The 23,808-nt window shown below is 44.4% G+C and overlaps 1 protein-coding gene across 6 annotated transcripts in view; it reads left to right on the top strand.

Moving 5' to 3' along the window:
• The window catches only part of Adamts20 (ADAM metallopeptidase with thrombospondin type 1 motif, 20), a 132,134-nt gene that overhangs the window by 45,316 nt on the left and 63,010 nt on the right, over window positions 1–23,808 (top strand). For all 6 annotated transcript variants that reach the window (XR_015624131.1, XR_015624130.1, XR_015624128.1 and 3 more), the window contains 11 exon segments: window positions 2,925–3,030; window positions 4,675–4,821; window positions 6,709–6,850; window positions 9,260–9,364; window positions 10,828–10,973; window positions 12,592–12,773; window positions 12,871–13,007; window positions 15,489–15,606; window positions 18,429–18,524; window positions 21,447–21,613; window positions 21,746–21,875. Coding sequence is in view for 2 of the 6 variants with exons in the window: in NM_001421315.1 (NP_001408244.1) it covers window positions 2,925–3,030; window positions 4,675–4,821; window positions 6,709–6,850; window positions 9,260–9,364; window positions 10,828–10,973; window positions 12,592–12,773; window positions 12,871–13,007; window positions 15,489–15,606; window positions 18,429–18,524; window positions 21,447–21,613; window positions 21,746–21,875 (1,476 nt within the window). In the remaining 4 variants the exon portion in view is untranslated.

The following is a 23,808-nucleotide window of genomic DNA, read 5'->3' as shown; positions in this document are numbered from 1 at the left end:
AGCTGCTCTTCAGGGAGGAGGCTTTCAGGTCAGATCCGACATGGGTCCTCTGGATCCTGTTTCTGGAGAGCGTTTCTTCAGCTAGAGTTACTGTCTACCTCTGAGAGACAACCAAGGGCAATAGTATGTTTTGGGGGTCTCTTGGGCAACCCTGAATAACAACTCAAAAGGAGGCTTCTCATGCCTGGTGTTTTCTTTTTCCTCTCTTCTTTGGTTAGATTGCCTATGGCTCTTGCGAGAGAGGGTGCATTGTGAGTTCAGATGAGAAGATTCCGCTTGAAGCATATGTGTGTTTACGTACACACACGTCGATGTATTTTCTTCAGATTTATATATTTATATCATGTCTGTATGCACATTACATATCCCCGTTTTCCCTTGTGGGGTAGTCACATTGGAAAGATAACATCTTTCCCTCCAATCCAGCCATGGCCAACCAGAGGGATTAGCTAACTTTCTCTAGCACTCTCTCCTAAGGAAACGATGCAAGGACGAGTCTACCTTTGTCCAGCTGGCCCTACAAAGTGGCGTCCATTACTTCATTTCTATCATTGTGTACACCTCACACATTATGTGTGTTTTCTCCTTCAATACCATCCACATTGTAGTTGGGACAGTGTCACCATTGACCTCAAGCCAAGTTGGCAGCCAGAAAGTCCCTATAAAGCCTTTTCTTTTTGCAAAAGTTTTAAACCTATTTTTTTAGTACGCCTGCTAGGGATTTGAACTCAGCTCTTGATGCTTGGACAGCAAGCACTCATGTCTGAGGGTGCATCTCCCTAGGTCCAAAACTTGTTTATGATGTAATTTTCTTTCTTATTTTTCCCCCTAAGTGATAGCCTGTAAAATAGTTTTAGTGTAGGTTATTGGTGGCAAATAATCTTTTATCGTGGTTTGTACATTTCCATTTTAAAATCTATCTTGTTGAGTCCCCTTTTTAAGTTGACATCTATTTTCCCTGTGTTTATATCCTTACTTTACCTTATGACCTTTGTTGTTTAGAATTATAGTTCAGTTGTAGAGTATTTTTAGATTTATTTTCATGTTATGTGCATGAATATTTTACCTGCATGTGCGTATGCACAGCCCATGCATTCTTGGTGTCTGCAGAGGTCATAGGAGGGCTTTAGATCTCCTAGAACTGAAGTTGCAGATGGCTATGCATGGTCATGTGGGTGCTAAAATCAAAATCATGTCCTCTGCCAGAGCAGCAAGTGCTCAAAAAACCACTAGGCTTAGGCTAGCATAGTGTGCCAATGTGTTTTAATGTGTGTGTGTGTGTGTGTGTGTGTGTGTGTGTGTGTGTGTGTGTGTGAGCTTGAGTGAATTTAGGTACAAAGTATCTGCCACAGTGCTAACTGTTGCCTTCAGATTTTGTTGATGTGCATTTGTGGCCTTGCAGGGCAACCTTGTAGCCCATTTTCCTTTTATATGAAACATATTTTCACAAGTCTGTTCTATGAGTACAAATTTACAATGTGCACTTTTAAAGATGAACTGGAAAGTTGTGTCATAATGGAGTCACTGTCGTAGTCCAAATCTCAGCTCAGGTCTGAAGATGAATCTTTTGGAACTAAGCTCTTGGCAGCTTGATGCTGCCACTGACGTCTGGGACATGGGACAGCTCTAGGAAGTGTCTTCACCATTCTCCTGTTTTGACAGAGGAGAAATACATTATACAGTGGGAGTTGATTACAACATACACATGGGAGCACAGATTTTTAGAAGCTTAATGATTCTCTGTTGATCTTCATTCAAAGGAAAGATATTCTGAAGAAGATGTTGCCCAAGCAAGGCCTCTTGGGAAGATATTCACAAAGAGGAGAGCGAAATCTTTCTCGGCTGGTTATTAAGTTTGTTTTTGATATCCTCCCAGCCGTAGATTTGTGAATTTAACTTTCATTTCTTTAAATGCACAATAAAACTTCATGACTGTTTGGAAATCTGCCTCCACGTAAGGCTGATGTTTAGATCTTTAACTTTTTATGAATAAAAGGATGCCTAGAAGAAGGCATCTCAGTGACTACATTTGTTCAATACCAGTTCTTCAATATACAGTGAGAAGGTGATGGTCAGTCATACGCCAGCTCCTGTGAAAAGAATCCTCACAGGGGAATGGATACATTTACTAGGAAATATTAAAGGGTACAATTAGCAAAAACTATAGCATTGATTTGCATTGAAACCCCCAAACTCTAAACCCTTAGTGAGTGATAAAGTTAGGAATGTCATGTAGAGTTGTAATCATCATCATCATCATCATCGTCATCATCATCATTGTCATCACTATTTACTGTTCTAGCTTGCAGGGCTCCCCAAGCTGGAGTTGTTACTGCTGATATCCAGCTAAGCCCCATTGCCTGCATCTGTCCACAGCATGCTTGTCTTCCTGTCCTTCTTTGTATGGGAGAGAGAAGGTTCTGTTGTATAAAACCACCTCCTGCTACCCAGGCAGTTGGGGATTACTTAGTGCTTGCCTTGTCTAGGCTGACATATGTTACTTACAGCACTTACACTTGTATAAAATGTGGCATGTGAATATCTGGATACTCTAAACCCTAAAATTAGAGGAAAACCAGGGCAGCTTATTTCTTCTTCTTATTTCTCTACCGACTGGAATGCTTTGTCTTTCGTATTATCCACGTCCTGCTTCTGTGTTTGCCGAAGAATATTTGCTCACCCTATTATCTATTTATTATCATTATTTTCTTGCATGAGAGAATCCAAAAGTCTACAAAAACATCTCCATGCAAGCCATTTAGTCTGTTCATTTACGCTTCCAGCTTTAAATATTTGTTTACCATTAATACACAACTGTGCGTTTATTTTCAAGTCGTAATTCCACCACCAGTGAATCTAGTCTCCTGTGGTGATTTTGGTGCAGCTTCCCGTTTCGGTGAAGTACGCATGTGTAATTCTTTTAGGCTTAGCGGAGTTAGGCACCCTGTGCGATCCTTCGAGGAGCTGCTCCATTAGCGAGGAGAACGGACTGAGCGCCGCCTTCACCATCGCCCACGAGCTTGGGCACGTGTAAGTACCTTCCCTCCCATGAGGACTGTGCCTTCCCCTTGCAGTCATTCAGCCACGAGCACCTGTATTTCTACCTCAAATGCTGCAGTGGGATTTTCTTCCTTCATCCAGGAGAGGCTACCGTGGTCTTTTGAGATCCCTGTTAGGTCAGACAGGCTGCACAGACAGACCAGCAGCAGTGGAACTGGGGAATTCTTCTATTTCCCGTTCTGTACTGGATTATATGACAAGGACCTCTGGCTTTTATTCCTTGCTATACATGGGCAGGTACTGTCTCCTGCCATTGATCAGGAGGACCTGCAAGGGTCCCTGGTTCTGGAGAACTCCCCAACAATACTTGAAAGACCAACTCGCATCTTGCTTCTTTTGCTCTGAGCCCTAGCACAGGACATGGTCCATGGGTTTTCTTATTCATCAAAAGGTTCTTTTTAGAGATCGCACAAAACTCTTTGGAGTTCTCTTATTCCCACTTTATGAAAAACCCTGTCGGGATTCTGTGCTGTAAGAGTGGATGCCATGATTTCCCATGATGTGCTCAGAGCCCCCATGACAAGTTTGGAAGTCCTAGGAACTCGTCTTCCGAGAAAGAATTCTGAATGGGAGCCACAGGGTAGGTCATTGCGTACCTTGTTGGCGGCTAGTACGTCATCGAGGACAGGGATGGCTCTTTTGGGGCCACATTTCCTTCCTGGTCATGACATTAGAATGTCTGTGGACAGTAATTTGAAATGGGATAACTTAGTTAGAAGGTGCCACCTCGGTTCCCTTTAATCGCTTAAGTCATAGTCACCAGTAGTTAAAGGGGGACAGAGAAATGAGACGGAGTGAGGGAGACCTCCAGACTGTTGAAATACCGCAGTGGTGCCTCAGAAACACTTTTGCTGGGCCCTAAAGCTGCTGACCTGAACACTGTGCAAAGGGTGTTGTGTTCACTAGATGGGCCTTCTCCCTGAGGAAGGATGTGGGTGAATCGTAAGGGTGATTTCCACCACATCTGAGTCTGGGAAGCCCGGCATGCAGTCTGCTGCTGCCCTGATAGCTCTTTAACCACTGCTCTAGCTGTGAATATTTGAGTGACCTTGGGGGGCGTGTTTCTATTATTCTGGTATGTGGATCATTACTTGTGATGGACCAGGGGCCCAGGGCTTCTGCTGACATGTAGTTGTGCTGACATGTAGTTGTGCTGACATGTAGTTGTGCTGACATGTAGTTGGTATGTAGAATCGTACTGAGCTGAGGACTAGTCTTTGCATACTGCAGAACCGGCCAGTGGTCTGGAATGTAGTGTGCTGCACCTTACCTAACATCCACACCCATCTCCTAGATGTCCAGGTTGAAACACGCAGGCGTGTTTCTGTGAGAATTATGCTTATATCCTGAGTAGATGAGGCAGATTCCAACTATTTTCATTGTTTAGATTTCGATAGCAAATAAGAAAGACGTGAGGCCAATCAAAGACAACCTACGCTCATCAGAAACCATGACTCTGAACACAGAATTTCATCCTCTCTAAGGACTCAGAGTATAAAACCGATGTAAGCTAGATTTGTCTACATTTATACTGTAAAGATGTAGGAATATGAGGGGATTCTTACTAATTAATGCTGTGCTCGATTTGTCTTAAGTGTTTGCTTCCAATTTCAGGTTTAACGTCCCACACGATGACAGTTTTAAATGTAAAGAATCTGGGACTAAACATCAGTATCACGTAATGGCCCCGACTCTAAATTACCACACAAGCCCTTGGACCTGGTCGGCCTGCAGTCAGAAGCACATAACGGAGTTTCTGGAGTGAGTCTGCGTTTCCGTCACTTTAGCCGCTAAGTGACTGCTTTCTAAACCATCAGACTTCACAGCTGCGTGTGCTCTTAGAGCGGTTCAATAGAGGGTTAGCTTTTCTTTATTACTATACAAATAAATGCCTAAAAACCAAAAAGATATGCGTCACCACGAGGACCCAGTGGGTAAAGACATTTGCCTGGTGACTGTAGTTCAGTTCCTGGAACCCACACGGTGGAAAGAGAGGACAGAATCCTGCCAGATTTTCCTCTGACCCCCGTATGTGTGTAGTGGCAAGTTACCCCCACACAATAAATGAACGCATACAAAATTTTCAACACAAGGATTTGTATATATTATTTCCCTTGAAATTATTGTATTATAGTTCAGGCATAGCATATTGACATTTTTTTTAAAGATTTATTTATTTATTATATATAAGTACACTGTAGCTGTCTTCAGATACACCAGAAGAAGGCATCGGATCTCTTTACAGATGGTTGTGAGCCACCATGTGGTTGCTGGGAATTGAACTCATGACCTCTGAAAGAGTAGTCAGGTGCTCTTAAGCGCTGAGCCATCTCTCCAGCCCGACATTTTTTTTTTAATTTGGACATTTTTTTTTTGTGCTGAAAACTGTTTGTGGAGTGACTTAAGGACAATGAACACACTCGTGCATATTTTAATTTTTGGGGGGTTACTAAGTAGTATTTTGAGAGGCTGTTGAGTGGCAGAGGTTTAAGGCGCCCCTTGAAGACTGAGGTCAAACGAAATCTGCCTCTGCTGCCACAGAGGTGGAGTCTCCACCCAACATGCTCTCTTGAGCTCCTGGTAGCTTTGAGAATAGGAAGACTGGCTTTCCCGGTCCCATGTCTTTACTTTTCGCTAGTTTGTTTGTTTTTGTTTGTTTTAGAATTTCTTTCATCAAAACTGTGTTTCCACCATGGCCACTGAGATTTATCAAGCTCTTCCCATAAAACAGTTGTGCACACATCCAATTCTTCTTAATTTCCTATATAGTTTATATTCTAGACTTAACCCCATTAGTAGTTTGCAATTACCTCTCTAGACAGAACGGATCCAAAGGAATAGAACCGTGGCTCAGAGAACGTTCTCATAAATGCACCACCATCTGGCATCTGACCCGCCCTTGGCCAAAGCATCCTTGTGCAGCACGTGACTGCATTCTCATAGCGAGCATGAGATAGAGACCACCCTTCCCAGTGTATGGACGATGAAGCCTGGCTTAGGCAGGTTAAAGAATTGGTTCATAAACACGTTTCCTGGCACACGAAGGGACTTAAATGTAAGCTCGCCCCCAGAGCCAGGGAGCTTAACTCCGCTCTGCTTATTCCCTGAGAAGCCTCTTAAGTTTTTGAAACGCCCTTCTTGTTGTTGCTATCTAGAATAAGAATAATACACCTTTATTTTTAAACTTCGACGGTTTGGATGAGACATTTGAGGCTAAAGGGTGACGCCAATTGTATCGTGGTCACTCGTCATTAAACGGTTCTTGCGTGCAGTGCTGGGGTGGACTCCAGGTTCCCACACAGGTTGCGTAGATGCTGTACCATTGGCCTCCATTCCTAGCCCACCCCTCATGCCCCTGTAGCTTCCAGGTAGGCATGGGGTTCTGACGTAACAAGCATAGCCCATGCCCGCGACATTTCAACTTGTAGTCCTGAGTGGGGATCCAGTGAAAGACTCCTCCGCGAAACTGATAGCATCGTTGTGTACAAGAATGTTCGCTTTGCTGATATGGCTAGAGACTGGTGCTTTTAAATAAACCGAGAAGGTGCTAATATCGTCTTTGGGAGTGACTAACAACAGAAGCCTGGTGGAGATGCTCCCGTGTGCGCATGTGTATTCATGTTGTCCTATTTTCTGTCTTTGGCTCAGCACTGGCCATGGAGAATGCCTTCTCGACAAACCCAACGGAAGAACCTATGACCTGTCTCCCCAGCTCCCAGGCTCGGTGTACGATGGGAACAAGCAGTGCGAACTCATGTTCGGTCCCGGATCGCAAGTGTGCCCCTACTTGGTAAGGAGAAGCTCTACCCGTTTGTTTGAAAAACTTTCCTGAAAGTCATGGCAAGAATGTATTTCAAATATACATTGGTTCTTGAGTGGAGGAGGGATGGATCAGGCGACATTCCCTAGAGAGGGCCTAAAACGATGAAATCTAAAGTAATGGTGCATTCTACGCCATGCTAGGCATTTCCGAATAAGCATTGCTCTCCGTCACAGAGTTCTGTAAAGCATTCCTGTTTGGAAGGTGTGGTCACCACATAGCTATATGGTAAAAACAATTTTAAAACATTGAAATCCTTATTTGGGGGAGGAGAGGTTAAAATGTTGGGGTTTGCTTATTTTTAGTATTGAGTCATTTTAAGGGCCTCACAAATATAAGAGATTGCATGTCTTTTTAAAGATGTATTTTGTTGGGGTTGGGGATTTAGCTCAGTGGTAGAGCGCTTGCCTAGCAAGCGCAAGGCCCTGGGTTCGGTCCCCAGCTCCCCCCGCCCCCCAAAAAAGATGTATTTTGTTTTTAATTACGTGGTCTGCGTGCGTGTCTGTGGGGTGACGTGTATGTGAGCGCAGTGCCCACAGAGACCAGAGGAGGATGCTGGATGCCTGGAGCTGGAGTTACAGGAGGTTATGGACTGCCCTCTGTGGGTGCTGGGAACTGAACTCAATTCCACTAACGGAGCGGAAACTGCTTGGATCCCCAAGCCATCTTTCCAGCCTTACACGTCTGTTATAAGACGTAAACACAAAGGAATTAGATGTTCAGTTTTGTTTTGTTTTGTTTTGTTTTGTTTTCGGAGCTGGGGACTGAACCCATAGATGTTCAGTTTTAATCAAAGTCTTCTTCACGATTTCTTTCGGGGAAAATTTCCTAGGTCGCCCACTTTCACTTTCTACGGCAAAAACTCACCAAACATGATAACCCTTGTATCAGATCTGCCATTGTGATTCTCTTTGATGCGGGTGTAAGGTTAGGGTGGGATTTACGGATAATGTCGGCGCTGTGCTGCGTGCACGCTTTGCTTTCCCAAGCGGAACAGTCCTTACGCTTTCTCACTTCCCTCATGAGCTCGCCAATCTACTTCTACCCTTATAGAGTTTGAGGACCTCTGGGCCCAGGAATATAGACTGAATTTACTTGAGAACATGTATACACGTTGAGAGCCCCCAGTCAGAAAATCCCAAATCTGAAATGCTCTAAACCCGAAACTGCGTGAATTCCAGTTCGATAGCCCAGATGAGAACTTCCCACGTGACCTCATGCCCCAGGGCACTGTGGGAAACACTGGGGAAGTTGCTGGCTTCCAGCTCTGCATGTGTACGGTGTCTGTAAAACACGAGGGAGGTTTTTGGGCTTGGGCTTGGATCTCAATGTCAGGGTAACTCGCTTGTTTTACACACACACACACACACACACACACACACACACACACACACACACACATCTCACAAAGTATAAAAAAACCTAAAATCTGAGAACTTCAGTACACTTGCACCCCCAGTCAGTCTCATCACCCCAAGCAGCATCTCTTCATTGTGGCTCGAGACCCTAGATAGTCTGCATATCAGATATTCACGTCTCATAACAGTAGCAGAATTGCAGTTATGAGGTAGCAACAAAAATAGCTTTATGATTGGGGGTCACCACAACATGAGGAGCCATGTTAGAGGGTCGCAGCGTCAGGAAGGGTGAATGCCCCTTCCACAGAGGCTGCCGTGCAATAGACACTCAGTGAAGACGTCAGCTGAGTCACTTAACAGCAAGGATGCAGAACTCGAAAGCTCATGCCACACGGTGACTAACACACTTAAGACCTCGCATTTATAGTCACGGATCTTACTAAACATAAACGTTCATCGTGAGGTGGCTACCTTAGTATTTCACTGTAATGGCTGTTTACTCTGAGCTGACCGAGAACACCAGATAAACTGTGCATTTAACTTCAGAACAGAGGGGTTATCTTGGACACCGCTGCTACAGCTCCGGAGTTTTCTTTCGTTTGTTCGGAAACTGTAAATGTGCACCGTTCTTCACGGACTCTGAAATGTTGATACTTTTCACAGTATTCCCATGCACAGCACTCATACACCATACCACTGTGCCAGGCAAGGGAGCTGTGAATAAAGTTTAACAACAACAGCAACAACAACCCCTTTAGAAAATGTCTTGCAAAGAAAGGAAGCACATTCAAGATAACTGAATATTTCCACCTTGACTCACTCCTCTCACCGTTTAGTACACTAGTAACCCTTTGGATTGTTTTCAGAGTAAATGCTCGTGCGAGAGCTTGACGTCTGTTTACTATGTCTAGCTTCAGCCATGAGCCAGGAAAAACAGATCACGCGGCTTTGTGACACATAGACCTTGTGTGTCCGTGTGTTGATATCTGCTCTGGCTTGCCCGCCTGTTGTTACTCTGCAGAAGCAGTGTCGGCGCCTGTGGTGCACGAGCGCAGAAGGCGTCCACAAGGGCTGTCGCACACAGCACATGCCGCTGGCAGATGGGACAAGCTGTGGTCCTGGGATGGTAGGTTTCCTCACAGGGTGAGTCTTGTATCCAGAGCTTCTGGGATGAGCAGCTGCTCTCTGCGGTTCTCGTTGCTGGCTGTCATCTGTGGTCAGCTCGTGGAGGTGATGGTATTGCCGGGTTTGGTGGAAAGAGTAAGACGTCAATGGAATTAAATGTCTAATAACTTTGCTGTTAAAACTAGTAGATGGGATTTATGTGATATATAGTTATATAAGTAATTACGTGGACATACCTACTGTGTTTTTATGATTAAGATAAATACAGACCTTAGAATGTTAGCACGTCAGCAGCCTCCCCCTAGTATATAGATGTTTTCATTGCATATATTTTCTTTCTTAAACCTTAATTGAACGTAGTTGAATGTGTTAAGTGGCTTTCTCCAGTCTTTAGTGGTTCTAAACATATTAAAATACATTTCACCCATAAGTGAAATACACTGCAGTGTAATTTGCAGTAAGGTAATTTTATTGTCTCTCAAAATTGTTTTCATTGTTTGCGGTCTTGGGTGGGTCCCTGTAAATTCTTAAATTGTTCTTCTGTAGTTCCGTAAAAAATTATATATGAATTTGGGACAGGGATTGCAGATTAGTTTTGCTAACATAGCCATTTTCATGATATTAACTCTGCCAATCCAGTGGCACGGAAGGTCTTTCTATTGCCTAGTGCTGTCTTTGGTTCGCTTCCTCAAAATCCTGGCAGTTTTCATTGTAGAGGTCATTCATCTCCTCAGTTTTATTTATTCATATGTTTGGGGTACATGTGTGTGTGTGTGCATCTGTGTATGTGTGTGTGCATCTGTGTATGTGTGAGTGCATGTATGTATATGTGTATATGCATGCATATGTGTGCACACACGTGTGTATGTGTGCATGTGTGTATGTGTATATGTATGCACATATGTGTGCATGTGTGTGCACATGTGTGTGTGCCTGTGTGTGTATGTGTGTACATGTGTATATGTTTGTGCATTGTGTGTGCATATGTGTTTGTGCATATGTGTCTGTTCATGTGTGTATGTGTGTGCATGTATGCATGTGTGTATGCATGTGTGTATGTGTGTGTGTACATGTGTGTATGCATGGTTTTATACACACACATTACACACACACACTCACACACAGTTGTGATGACCACTGCATTATGAAAAACACTGCTTTGGAGATAGTATGAATAGGATAAATGCTTTTCATTTTAATCTCCAGTCCATTGAGAACCTGAGTTTCAAAAGCAAGAGAAATAGTTACGTTCTTTTTGCATTCCTCCAACCGTAGGTACCCAGTAGATAGGGACAATTTATTCCAAGTTGGTGTTAGACTCGGCCTCACTCCCGAGCTATCCCTGACTTTAGATAATGTGCAGATGTTCGTCTCCTGTTCATCTTTTGTTGCTGCTGCTGTTGTGGCCGTGATGTTTTGACTACAGATACACATGCCATTTCTGTGTGCTTATTATGTTCCTAGCACTGCCACCGCGGGCTGTGTGTGACCAGAGACATGGAGACCCGTCCTGTGGATGGCGAGTGGGGGCCGTGGGGACCCTACAGCTCGTGTTCCAGAACCTGTGGTGGGGGAATCAGGAGCACAGCCAGGCTCTGTGACCGGCCTGAGTACGTCTTCTTATTCACTATAAATTACGATTATCTCAAGCACCTGAAAGTAAAAGTTGGTTTCGTTCACTTCTAGAGCTGGAGGTCAGCCTCAGGGTTTCAGAGATCAGAATCTATCTGGAGTGCTCTCATTTGTAGGTTCAGACTTTAAAAAAATCTAGGTTGGATTTCTCAGTTTGAATGGAGATAGCTATCATCTTCATACTCTGTTTTCTGCTTTGGTGTGGGTTTAAGAAGTGAAGGTGAGCGGTGAGACTGTGATGGCATCTCCATCTTACTGTGTTTCCAATGAAACAGCCGAGATCTTCCTCTCGTGTTGGGCTCTCTTGCCCAAGTATGTATCAGTTCCTAGCTTGTCATTGTCCTGTAACCTGACATTCCTCCTCTTCCTCCTCTGCTTCTCCTCTGGATGTGTCACAGCCATCGCCAAGTAAGTACCGACCCGTTTCTCTTCATCCAAGGCTAGAGCATCTGAGACCCAAGAGAGATCTTAAATATCTCCATTGTGTAGAGAGTAACTTGTGAGCCAGGCGGCACCTAGAACAGCCATGTCGGCAAGCATTCTGAATGCACAGGAAAACAATATACTCTGAATAAACACTCATTGGAATGTTGGGCTGGGTAAATTACATGTCACTCTTACCCTCAGAACATCTGGGGTTTATTTCCAGGAATAAATTGAGCAGTGACAAGCATATATGTGGTGCATTCAGGCATGACAACGACGGGCGTGCTTCTCTTTTTACCCAGGACTTTTCTCTGTTGTCTGCGTCCCCCTAGACAGCATTCTTAACTCTACCATTAATTCTTGTTAATGTTGACAGAACTGAGACTCATTTCTGGTGTCCAGGTCTGGGTCTCAGGTCTATAGTGTGTGTGTGTGTGTGTGTGTGTGTGTGCACGCACACACACTCTCACACACTATTTTTGTGATTCGTGTTCCAGAAAACTGCTTAAAACACTGTTGTATATTTCTTTTTTATTAATCATTTTATTCACTTACATTTCAAATGATATCCCCCTTCCCAGTTTCCCCTCCACAACCCTCCCATTCCATACCCCCTCTCTCCCCTCCCCTCTCCTCTATGAGGGTGCTCCTCTACCCACTCACACACTCCCCCCTCACTGCTCTAGCTTCCCCCTTCCCTGGGGCACAAACCTCCACAGGACCAAGGGTTTCTCCTCCCGCTGATGCCAGATAAGGCCATCCCTGCTACACATGTATCTGGCGCCATGGCTGCCTCTGTGTATACTCTTTGGTTGGTGTTAGTCCCTGGGAGCTCTGAGGAGTGTGGTTAGTGTAGGTATTGTTCTTCCTATGGGGTTGCAATCCTCTTTAGCTCTTTCAGTCCTCCCCCTTGCTCTCTCATTGGGTCCCTGGGCTCAGTCCGATGGTTGACTGTGAGTATCTCTGTCTGTATTGGTCAGATGTTGGTAGAACCTCTCAGGGGGCAGCCATACCAGGCTCCTGTCAGCAAGTGCTTCTTATTTTAAAATATAAGTGTTTGAGGAACGTCAGTGGCCTTTCTGGTCCTGGAAGAGAATAGGGCAGTTGTAGAAAAAGATGACCACAGGAATACCTTACTGATGCACTTTAAAATGTAATGAATTTGACTAGGCCACGAAACGGAGGAAGGTACTGTGTGGGCCGCAGGATGAAATTTCGGTCATGTAATACTGATTCATGTCCAAAAGGCAAGCGAGACTTCCGAGAAAAGCAATGTTCCGACTTCGATGGTAAACATTTCGACATCAGTGGCCTCCCCCCCAATGTGAGGTGGCTTCCGAAGTACAGCGGGAGTGAGTAAAGCCTTTGCTCTGATCTGAACACATTCCGCCTTACGGAAACGCAGAACTTCGCCGTTCTGCATCCAAAATGTGACCCTTCCTTTTGCAGTCGCCGTCAAAGATCGCTGTAAACTCTATTGCCGGGTGGCTGGGACCACCAGCTTCTACCAGCTAAAGGACAGAGTCGCTGACGGGACACCCTGTGGGACGGAAACTAACGACATCTGTGTCCAGGGCCTCTGTCGGGTAAGTAGACCTTGTGTTTCTATTCCAGAACAACGTGTTTCTTCCACTGCTGTAACGAGTGTTTCTTCAGAATTTGCTCTTGTGAATGCCATCAATGTAGTCTTTGATATCATGCTACCTCTGGGATTATGGTTAGCTTTGTTATGAAGCAGCTATCTGTGTTACGGCAGCACACACCTGTACTCCAGAACTCAGGAGGCTAAGGTGGGCTAGCCTGGTCTAGATAGCTGTTTGTACCCTGCCTCAAAAATAAAACAAAAGCAGTCTAAACTGCATTCGGCTGGCTAATTTTGTTTCGCCAATTGTATTTAGAATTGGCATAAAAGATGAGATTGGCTTTTTTTGCTTGTTTATTAAAATATTTATTTAAAACATACAATTCTTGTCCGTATCTAGTTGCACATGTATCTATTGACAGTGGTCGATAGCTCTGGACTCGGAATAAACCCGCCAGAGTGCTTTCTCAAAGCCAGCTTCCCACGTACAAGCAAATCCCTCTGTCAGCTCGTCCATAAAAGTTTTAAAAACTGCATCGTTTTCTTAAAATACACATGATCTTTATAGACGTCAACAATGCTTTCGCATAAAGGTTAGAAGCAACAGACGTTAAGGACCCCTGGCGGGTTACTCAGGGGAGTCCCTTGCAATGCCTGGAAATGGCACCCAGGGAAGAACCGCCATCTTTTCTTTGAACAGCAGTGCAGTAGAAAGCCCTCAAAGTGCGCATGCGTCCTTTGCCTCCTCCCGCCCCTGTCACCCAAAGGCAAATTCAAGACTCTTCACTGGCTTCACCAGCTTTAAAGCAACACCCCTTTGTCTCTACAGTTAAGTGCTACTGGGTAGTTAGCCGAGATGCCCATTCTGCCCATCGGTAAGAACAATAATTAATTTTAAGGACTGGTAGCAGTTGCCATATTGATCGCTTTTTCGGAAAAGAGCAAAAAGAGATTGGAGCACTTTGCAGGTCTCCTTAGTGTAAACTAAACTAACCTGAGACATACCACGAGTGACGCTCTGACAGTGGCTCTTGTGGGCGGGTACTGCTCGCACCTGTCTAATGGCGATTGGCTTCTTTTAAGGGTAGGAAGAGAATGGACTGCAGCGTAGCAAAGGGCTTTTGCCACTTCAGATGCGACCTCCCGTGGTGACACGTCACCCACATCCGCTCCCTCTCTAGCGCCATGACTCTCATTTCTCCTGTTCAACCAACAGTGTTGGAGTAGATATCAAAGAGATGATCTTAGCCGTGTGAGGAAGTAAGAACCCAGTGGCCCCCGGGGCTGCAGGCCTTATTTAAACAAGCGACCCAGCCAAGGGCAATGAAATGGAATATGACCAAGTGGTCTCAACACTCACATGCATTTGACTTTCATAAGATACATAGATAAACCTTCACTGTGGAAATATGCACCTTATATATTAAAATATCCATACAGCAGGGTGATGGGAAGGCTGCCAAGCCTAACAACTTCAGTTCTGACCCTGGAGCCCACGAGATAAAGGGAGAGAACGAGCTCCCACAGGCTGTGCTGTGCTCTGGTGTACACACCTTGTCGCACCGCCCCACTAAACAAACAACAAACAGACAAACAAATGGGAAAAGGGGGGGGGGCATGTGACACATGAACTTTTCCTCTTCAGATCATTCAGTTTAGAGGTTCAGTCTGCAAAACTACAGACTGCAAAACTAAAGGCCGTGTCATGTGCAGAGGACCCCGGCGGGGAAAAGAGCTGTGCTTTTGTCTGAAATGCCTGGAAAACCCCTTTAATAGACACTTATGCTGAAGGCTCATCTGGAGGAAATTTGTTCAACTGTTAATTTGAAGTGGGCTTTCCTTTTCTAAGAGTTCTTAAGGCCATAATTTATTTTTTAAACATATTTTTCGAGTATTCTAGTGTGTTGTTAATGTGTCTGCTTGGGTTATCTTTCTTTAAAGAATGCTTTTCTTCTTAAAAATGTTATTTCATGTGCGTCGGCGCACACACATAGCAGCTTGTATGTGTGTGCACTACACACATGCAGTGCCTGCAGAAGCCAGAAGAGGGCAGCAGATCCCCTTGAACCGGAGTTCCGAAGGGAGCTATTTATTATGTGGGTGCTGGGAATAGAACCTAGGTTCTCTGGGAGAGCATCCAGCACTCTTACCTGCTGAGCCATCTATCCAGCCCTGAATTATTGTTCTCAAATGATTATGGAATACAGGAATCGTTGTCTGTCCCAATGCAGAACTCAAGTTATTACCTGGGGATATTGATTTAGAAAATTCTGTAAACCCTTCAATGCACACTGATTTTTAGACCCTGCAAACACAGTTGCTCCCGTGTTGCTGCCTACCTGGCTTACCAGACACTCAGAGGCCCCTGTTGTGCCAGAGTCCTGCTAGTTGAAATAGTCCTTTGGAGAGAACTCTGTGTCTTTAAAGCACTGTGCACATAATTAGTCACCTTGATCACGTGAATCGTGACAATTGTGTTTTGAAGCAAGCCGGCTGTGATCATGTGTTAAACTCCAAGGCCAAGAGAGACAAATGTGGAGTGTGTGGTGGTGATAACTCTTCGTGCCAGACCCTGGCGGGTGTCTTCAACAGTGCACATTATGGTAAGCTGAGTGCATTTGCCTTCTGTTTTCCCTTTCACTGGAGAGGGTGCGCTACTGTGTAATGGAGGGACAGCTATAATGGCTCATTATAGCCTGTGTACTCTGGGTCCCCGGAACACAGTGTTTGTCTATGAAAAGTCTCCAAAGGTAAAGAAACTAAGCCTTGATCCTGGAATGTTATATGAATTTATGAATTCGATTGCCTAAGAAAAACCTGATTCTGTGCGGTTTTTTGTCATTGTTCTGGAAAGAGTCCAGGTGTCTGAGATTGGCCTGGCACTTACGATCATCCAACCTTGACTTAATTCTCAAGTGCTGGGACTATAAGCTCATGGTACCATGATCACCTCATGCTGCGCTGGGGCCAAGCTCGGGGCTTCTAGCATGTACAGCAAGCCCTGTATTAAGAGACCACCCCAAATCCTAGGTCTAAATTTTAACAACAGCAACAATCAGATGCATTTATGAAAATCAAATAGTAAATTCAGTGGTATTTGACCATGGTGTGTGAATAAATTTGGAGACCTATTAACGGTGTTCCCTCAAGTTAGAATGTATGTGTTTATGGCTTTTCTTGGGAAACCTGCTTTTAATCATTTTAACATTTGAATCTGTCTATCTGACTGTCTGCCTGCCTATCATCTGTCTATTTATTTTTGTGAGAAGACACCTGGTCTATGTGTTGTATTTGCTTTTAATGCTCTATTGAAAATGTTGATTGAAGGTGGGGTTAAACTGTTAATTTTATTATTGGCTCATAATCGCTACCCCTTGATTTCCCAAGTAGCCATTCGTGCACTGCAGATCCAATGGATACTTGGCCATGATTTCAATTTAATTTTAAGTTGTTTTAAGACTGCCTCAGACATTTTTCTGTTCTTAAAATTTCCGGGAAAACATTCTTCCTTTTAGTGATACAAGCAGATCCTTAAGACTTCCCTTATACGTTAAACACTTATTTCTTACAGAGTTATTTTCAACATTAAATTATGTTCCTATGATTGAGCTCAGGATGCTAACAGTAACTGTATGGTTAAAGGCTGTAACACAAGACTCGATTTTTAAGGTTTTTAATCTATGTGAGAGGCATGGAGCAAGTCGTATTTTAATGTGCTGGAAACGGTCATGGACGTTAGCAGCACCCCTCCCCCCTTTTCTCTTGCTTGCTGATTATTTCACGTGAGGCACATACATGATCCCCTTTCATAACCTCGGACACACTTGTCGTAGACTTCAGTTACTAAAACACACGTTTCCCGTTACAAACCACTCACATTAGATTAGAGCTGAGTGCTTAACCTTTTGTAAATTATGCGTTGATTAATAGGTCCCACACAAACGGGAAGCCAGCTGCAAATCAATTGCAGGGTGGGGATAACATTTAGCACATCTGCCCCCTGGTGGCTGCCGTCATCCTGGCACTTTCCTAGTGCACTGAGGAGTGGAAGAAGTCCTTACAGAGAGTTGCCTGGGTTGAAGTTAACCTTGGAGGTTATAACTCACGGGACACACAGAGCAGTCAAGGGCTTATCTTTATGCCTAAGTTGTGACACCTTTAAGAGGTAAGTCAACTGGCTGTGAAGGCCTACAGGTCCCCTGGCAGTGTCATCTTTAAATGACTGTAACCAAGGCACAGTATTTTCCAATTTAAGGCATAAGAAAAACTACAGCTCCTATTCGAATACTAAATTGAGGGAATCAGTTTTTAAATGACAAGGAGTAGGCCGCAGTGTTATCTCTGGAGCACGTGGCGTTCCGTGCTTCCCCTGGGGGGTTCAGCCGGCTATGTGAGTATTTCAGTGCCAGGAAAGGTTCCTGTTCTCTTGTTTACCGTGTGTTTTCCATGGCGTTTCCTCTTCAGGCAGTGATGATATTACAGAATTTTGTCCAGTGAACTAGAGATGCTGTTTTCATTCCACTCCAATAACCTTTCGTTACTTTTCTAGTAACAGATGTTGGTAGACTTTTACAAGTAATGTAAAACTTGGCTGTAAATGTGAGGATTCTTGTTTGAGGTACAAACTCAAATCTTAAGAAAAAAAACTTTAATTTTATTATTTCCTCGATAGTAAAATGTGTGGCTATTTGGTCTCCACCAACACACCAACCACGTCAGTGGCCCTGACAGCCCTAGGTTTTTGTGAGTGCATTTGAAATCTCGATTGTGAGCGCGTTGGCCTGAGGTAAACATTCTGTTACACACACAGAATTACAGAAGTAGAAAAACAAACAAACAAACAAACAAAATGGAAATGTTGAGCTTTAAGAATCTCAAGTTTGGAGCTGGAAAGACAGCACGGAAGCAGCATTTGCTGCTTTTGCAGAGGACCTGGTTCAATTCCCAGCGCCCACATCACGTGGTTCACAAGTCCTTGACTCCAGCTCCAGATATCGGCGATCCTCTTCTGGTCATTGCAGGGATCTCCCCTCAACCCCCCCTGACACACACACACACACACACACACACACACACACACACACACACACACACACACATAAAAACAAAACCGTAAGAAGCAACCTAATCTTCAAGTCTGTGTATTTGGGGCAGTTACCCCCATCACAGCCTTGCATGGTGTGTTAGGGTGAGTTTCAGATGGGAAAACCCACTTAACCTCGTGTAAAAGGCAAGAAGGAAATGCTATGTGTGACTGTGCCATGCCATCCTGGAGCTACTGGGTGGTGATACTTGATTGAAATCTGAGTTTTGTGTAATAGTAATACTTTTGGGGGGGGGTTCACCCTGCAGACTGGTGTTAAGAGGGGCAAAGAAATACCTTTGTAGTTTTGTGAAATTTTATGCTTGCAAAACTATTTTGCAGGTTACAATGTCGTTGTAAAGATCCCTGCAGGGGCTACAAACATTGAAATTCTCCAGCACAGCTATTCTGGAAGACCAGAAGATGACAACTATCTCGGTGAGCATACGTCGTAAGCAACGGAGTTGTACGTGTGGCTTGTGTGCAATTTCTTGGACGTCTGTGACTGAGGAAGCTCTGTCTACACAAAATATATTTAAGCTCCACACAATGTGTCCTTTCAGGAAGAAAACAGAAGTATCAGAAAAAATTTAGTTTTTTCATTGTTGTATCTTTTAATCAGTAAAGTTGCAAGTATATTTGGAATAAATTTCTCTTCTCTCTAATGCTCACCCTTTGGCTATCCTGAAACGTGTTTTTACCATGTAGCAAAAGTACTTAAATACAGTTTTACTTGCATTTCCTCTATAAGAAACTAAGTTTATATTTTGAGATATACTGAATATGGTCATTGTGTATTTCTACTGTGTAAACACAGTTTTGTTTCCTGTTTTGTTTTTTTTTAAAGAACATCTTTCAGATTTGGAGAATTTTGCTTAACTAGAAATATGAGAGGGTGTTTATAGGGGTTTTCTTCTCAGAATGAGTCAATTCCTGAATTATCTAGCTCCTCGCCCCTGAGAAGGGGGTGATGTACAGCTGATAAGGCACCTTGTCTGCCTCCAGTTAGTAAGTTTGAAATATCAGCCCACGTAACTCATACTTACCACCAGCAATGTGACTTTCTTGTGAACAGCTTATTTCAGAGAGCGTAGGTAGCCTTACAGAGTCAAGTGCTCAGGGCTAGCCCTTCAGCAGGTGCAGGATTTCTTTGGCGTGAAAGTTTAGACTCTTGCGGTAATGAATCAGCTGGCCCTCTCTGCAGAAGAGTTGGGTATGTGTGACTCACATTCCCAGCTGAGCTACTCACTGGGCAACGACATGCTGTGTCACTTCTATCGCAATGAATACAAGACATGTCCCAGAGAACTGGATGCACGCAAATGTCCTGCTTTTTGTCCTAGCATATCTGGTTGACGTTAATTTCTCTTATTTAAATATATCGCCTTGGTATGCAGCCAGAGATGTGTGCTACCAAAATGTAGGTAAACAATTAACCTGGCCACATTTTCCTGGGAATAGTCTGTGGGTTCTTCCCAAGTTTAAAAATTAGACATTTTCTAGCAAGGTATCTACCATATAAGTGAGCTCACAGAGTATCATGAAAACTTCAGTCTAACTTATTCACAAAAATAAGCTCACAGCTCACTGGAAGTGTTTTTAAAGAGTTTATTGTTTGAGAATTTTATGTCACCCAAAGTCCCTTCAGTAGGCCTGTGGATGTTAGGTAAAGTTCTCCTCCTCAGGCAGAGGAGTTTCTTTGTTCTTTAGTGTCATCTGTAAAGTTGTTTCAACTGTCAGTATCAGTAGCTTGTGTCCTGCGGGTAAAGTTCCCAGGATGGCAACTACATATTTTCCAGGTCCTGCTGAATTGACACAAGTAAAAATCAGGAGAGAAGCACTTGGTTAATATAAGGTTTTATCACTATAAAATACAGAATGCTCCAGAACGTTGAGAAGTAAAAGTCAGTAGGCTATGATAGTCAATGATTCATATACTTCCACAGAGACTTTCTGGATTTTATTGTGGATAATTGCCTGTTAGAGACTTCTCAGCTCCCATGCGTTGGTAGGGACTGACGCAGAGGCTCGTGTGAGAACAACCAGCAGTGAATGCCAGTGCCTTGAACGGTCCCCTCACTACCACACGGCTGTGGACTCCATGCAACTCTGTATTTAAATATAGCAAATTATATACATACATACATACATAAACACACACACATACACACACACACACACACACACACACACACACACACACACACACACGTGCCTGTACGACAAGAGTTCAGGCCACTTTTCCTGTTGCTGTGCTGAAATACCCTGACAAAAGAAATTTAAGGTAAAAGGGCATGCTTTGTCATTGTATACCAGTGTATCCAACACAGAGAGATTAGGGTAACAGCAGTGAAAGGCAGCTGGTGGCCCGCCACAGTCAGAAGGCAGAGAATGGTGGCTGCCTGTGGTCACCTAGCATTCTCTTCTATACAGACTGGGCCCGAGCCTGGAACGGTGCTACTTAATGTGAGGGAATTCTAACCTCAGTAAGCCTAATCAAGATGACCCTTCACTGGCATAGCTAGTCACTCACCTAATTCAGATGGTCCCTCTCAGGAAGCCTGCCTTCGAGGCGATTCTAGATACGGTCAAGTCGATGATACTGATCACCGGGGTTTGTATTGATTCCTTCTGAGGATAAGAAGGGTCTATGAAAGGAAGATATTATTTTGGAAGTAATCACACGTATCACTGGTGATCAACAACTTCTTGGGAACAACCATGGACATTTCTGTGGGGATCAGGCACACCGCTAGCGTTTTATGTTGTTCTGATCCCGATCCAGTGGTCACACAGATGGCCCTGGTTAAACTAAATGGGCCACAAAACCAAACCAAGAGTCCTGAGTCAGGCAGGAGACAGGATTAGTAGAGAGCAGTGGGAGAGGGGTGAGAAGAGTAACCAGAATGCATTGCACCCATGTATGACATTGTCAAGGGCTAACCTAATTTTAAAATTTGACTTTAAAACGTTAAGGCTTTGCACATTTGTTCCGAATTAAGCATAAACGGGATGCAGATGGACTGGTCTTGCTTTCCGCATTGGTGAGGGATTCGTTGGGTGCCCTGTATGGGGGCGCTCTGGTTCGTCCAGTTTCTCCCCTTCCTGTGTGTCCTTCCTGTTTCCTGGCTCTGAGGAGGATCTGGGATACAGCAGGGTAGGGTGACCCTGTCTTAATATACATGGCTGCTGTGTGCACGTCTTCTAACTTGCAGATTAGGGAGTGCAGTTTGTTTCCTCAGCATCCATTTTGTATCAGCTTTCTTTAGATTCAGAAGAGAGTTTGAATTTGAAAGGGAAGACAGTTACTCCCATCCTGTCTGTTCCCTGACTCACGAGCTGCCCTCTCTTGCTTTACAGCACTGTCTGACACTCAAGGGAACTTCCTTCTGAATGGAAACTTTGTTGTAAGTATGGCAAAGAAAGAGATCAACATCCAGGGCGCTGTTTTCGAGTACAGTGGGTCCAACAACTCCATTGAAAGGATCAATAGCACGGACCGGCTGGAAGCGGAGCTTGTTCTGCAGGTAACGTAGGCAGCGGCGAGACACAGCTGCAGTCTCACCAGTAGACTAGCGTTAAATCATGAGTTATAAAAGCAATGTCTTACGAGTGTATCTTTTGTAAATTAATTGTGTGTTCCTCTGTATTTTATTGAGGTGTTGTGTGTGGGTAATTTATACAACCCTGACGTGCACTATATCTTCAACATCCCCATTGAGGAGAGGAGTAATCTGTTCTCCTGGGATCCGTATGGGCCGTGGCAAGACTGTACCAAAATGTGCCAAGGTACCCTGGCCTTATATAAGAGCCCTAAGTTGATGCATGCTGGTATTATTTGGATTTCTCTTAAGTCTGGCTGGCTAATGAGACACATGGAGCACACGGGCACGCAAAGTGCCCTGTCTGCACCCCCTCTTCTCGGTCTTTCTCTTTCTTGTGGCTAGCTATCCCATCAACCCTACTGTTCTCAGCACCCTTCAATCAATCTCTCTCTCTCTCTCTCTCTCTCTCTCTCTCTCTCTCTCTCTCTCTCTCTCTCTGTCTCTCCTTTTCCTCTAGGTTTTCAGGTTAGTACCACCACCACCCCCAAGTCATTCCCCACCACACACTTTTTCTTAGGACCCCATTCATCTTTACTGTTGCAATGTCAAGCATTAGCTTTATTTCTCTTCCTTGGACGGTGACAAAAATCACATCTGTATTGTGATGTGAAAGACTGGAAGGATCAGAGAGGAAAGGGGCAAAGCAGGAAGGTGGACAGCAGATGGGAAAACGGGAAGAGTGGAGCCACGGTGTGGTCTGTAATCATGGGTGTTTATGATATAATGCTGTGTTTCCGTAACCACAATGTTTATCGAGGGGCCATTTTTGATTCAGGTTATTGTGAAGAGCCAAATTTTATATTCAATATAGCCTGCACATAAATAGATATCATCGTGCACACGCAGTGCCATGGTTATTCGTGGAGATTCCCCAGAAAAGGTAGAGGAAGTTGTGGAGTATAGAAGCTGAGGTAAACATCTTGTGTAGAATAGAGCATGGGGTGGAGGGAGCAGTGTTTTAGAGAGAAGGACGCTCAGAACAGTGTGCAGATGAGGAAGGGTAGGTGTGGCCAGAGGCGGTGGGTGGCCCTGGGTGATGAGGATTATCTAAGCCTCGCACCTGCCAGGTGCCACAGGAGCAGTGGCGTTCTCCAGGGAAAGACACTGCCGCTGTCCTTTGCCATTGGGGGCAGAGCTGTTCATGATGGTCACAGGAAATGTTATTCTGTCATCGTGTGGGGTAGGCTCTCAAAACGGACACAGTAGGTGACACAAGATTGACCAACATCATTGCTAGAGTCGAATCAGGGCACTGCCAGTGCTGGGTGGCTTAGGGTTTCTATTCTGTGATCAAACATCATGGCCCAAAGCTACTTGGGGGGGGGCACCACCCACAATGGGCTGCGGCTTCCAAATTCAGTCATTAATCAGGAATGTGTCCCGCAGGCTTGCCTACCGGCCAGTCTCATGAAGCGCTTTCTCAGTTGAGTTTCCCTCTCTCAACGACTCTAGCTTGTGCCAAGTTGACAGGAAGTCTAGTCGGTGCACTGGGGAAGTTCAGGTGCTCATTCTGACCAAGAGGCCTCGGGTGAACTTTGCAGAAGACAAGTGGAGTTCAGAGAGGTGGGAGCAGCCATCCTGCGCTGCATGTGTAAGCAGACGTAAGGTGTGTTGTTGTGGACGTGGGACATATCAAGCAACAGGCGAAGGAAGACTCTTGTATACAGTGGATGCCTCACGCATCGCTTCTGAGAGGTGATGAGCAGGAAAACGAAGTACTAATTCCTAGGCCACCGAATACTGTGGTCGGATTCTCTGCTCTGCGCAGCTCTGTGGCTTGTTACGTAGTTTTCTGGGATCTGAAAGTAACTCATAGTCAAGACTCTGGAACATCTGTACATGTTTTTGTCTTAGAATTTTCTTACATTATTTTTAGGTATTTTTTTCCTCTCTCTCTTTGCAATCTCCCTCTTTGCTCGCCTGCTCCTGAATGTCATATTTAGTCTACCTATGTAATTATTTCCTTTAGACACCCTTCCTTCAATATTAACCTGGGGATTCTCTTCAGTATTTCTTTAATCTCGCAAAACCTCTTTTATAATACCTCCCTTGTTAGGGGACACAGACCACAGTATGTTTTGGAGAAGGAAAGGGAATTGGGGGTGGGTCTGACCGTT

The sequence above is a fragment of the Rattus norvegicus genome, chromosome 7, assembly GCF_021556685.1.
Source record: "Rattus norvegicus strain SHRSP/BbbUtx chromosome 7, alternate assembly SHRSP_T2T, whole genome shotgun sequence".
NCBI classification, from domain to species: domain Eukaryota; kingdom Metazoa; phylum Chordata; class Mammalia; order Rodentia; family Muridae; genus Rattus; species Rattus norvegicus.
This window is presented reverse-complemented; position numbering and strand designations above follow the sequence as displayed.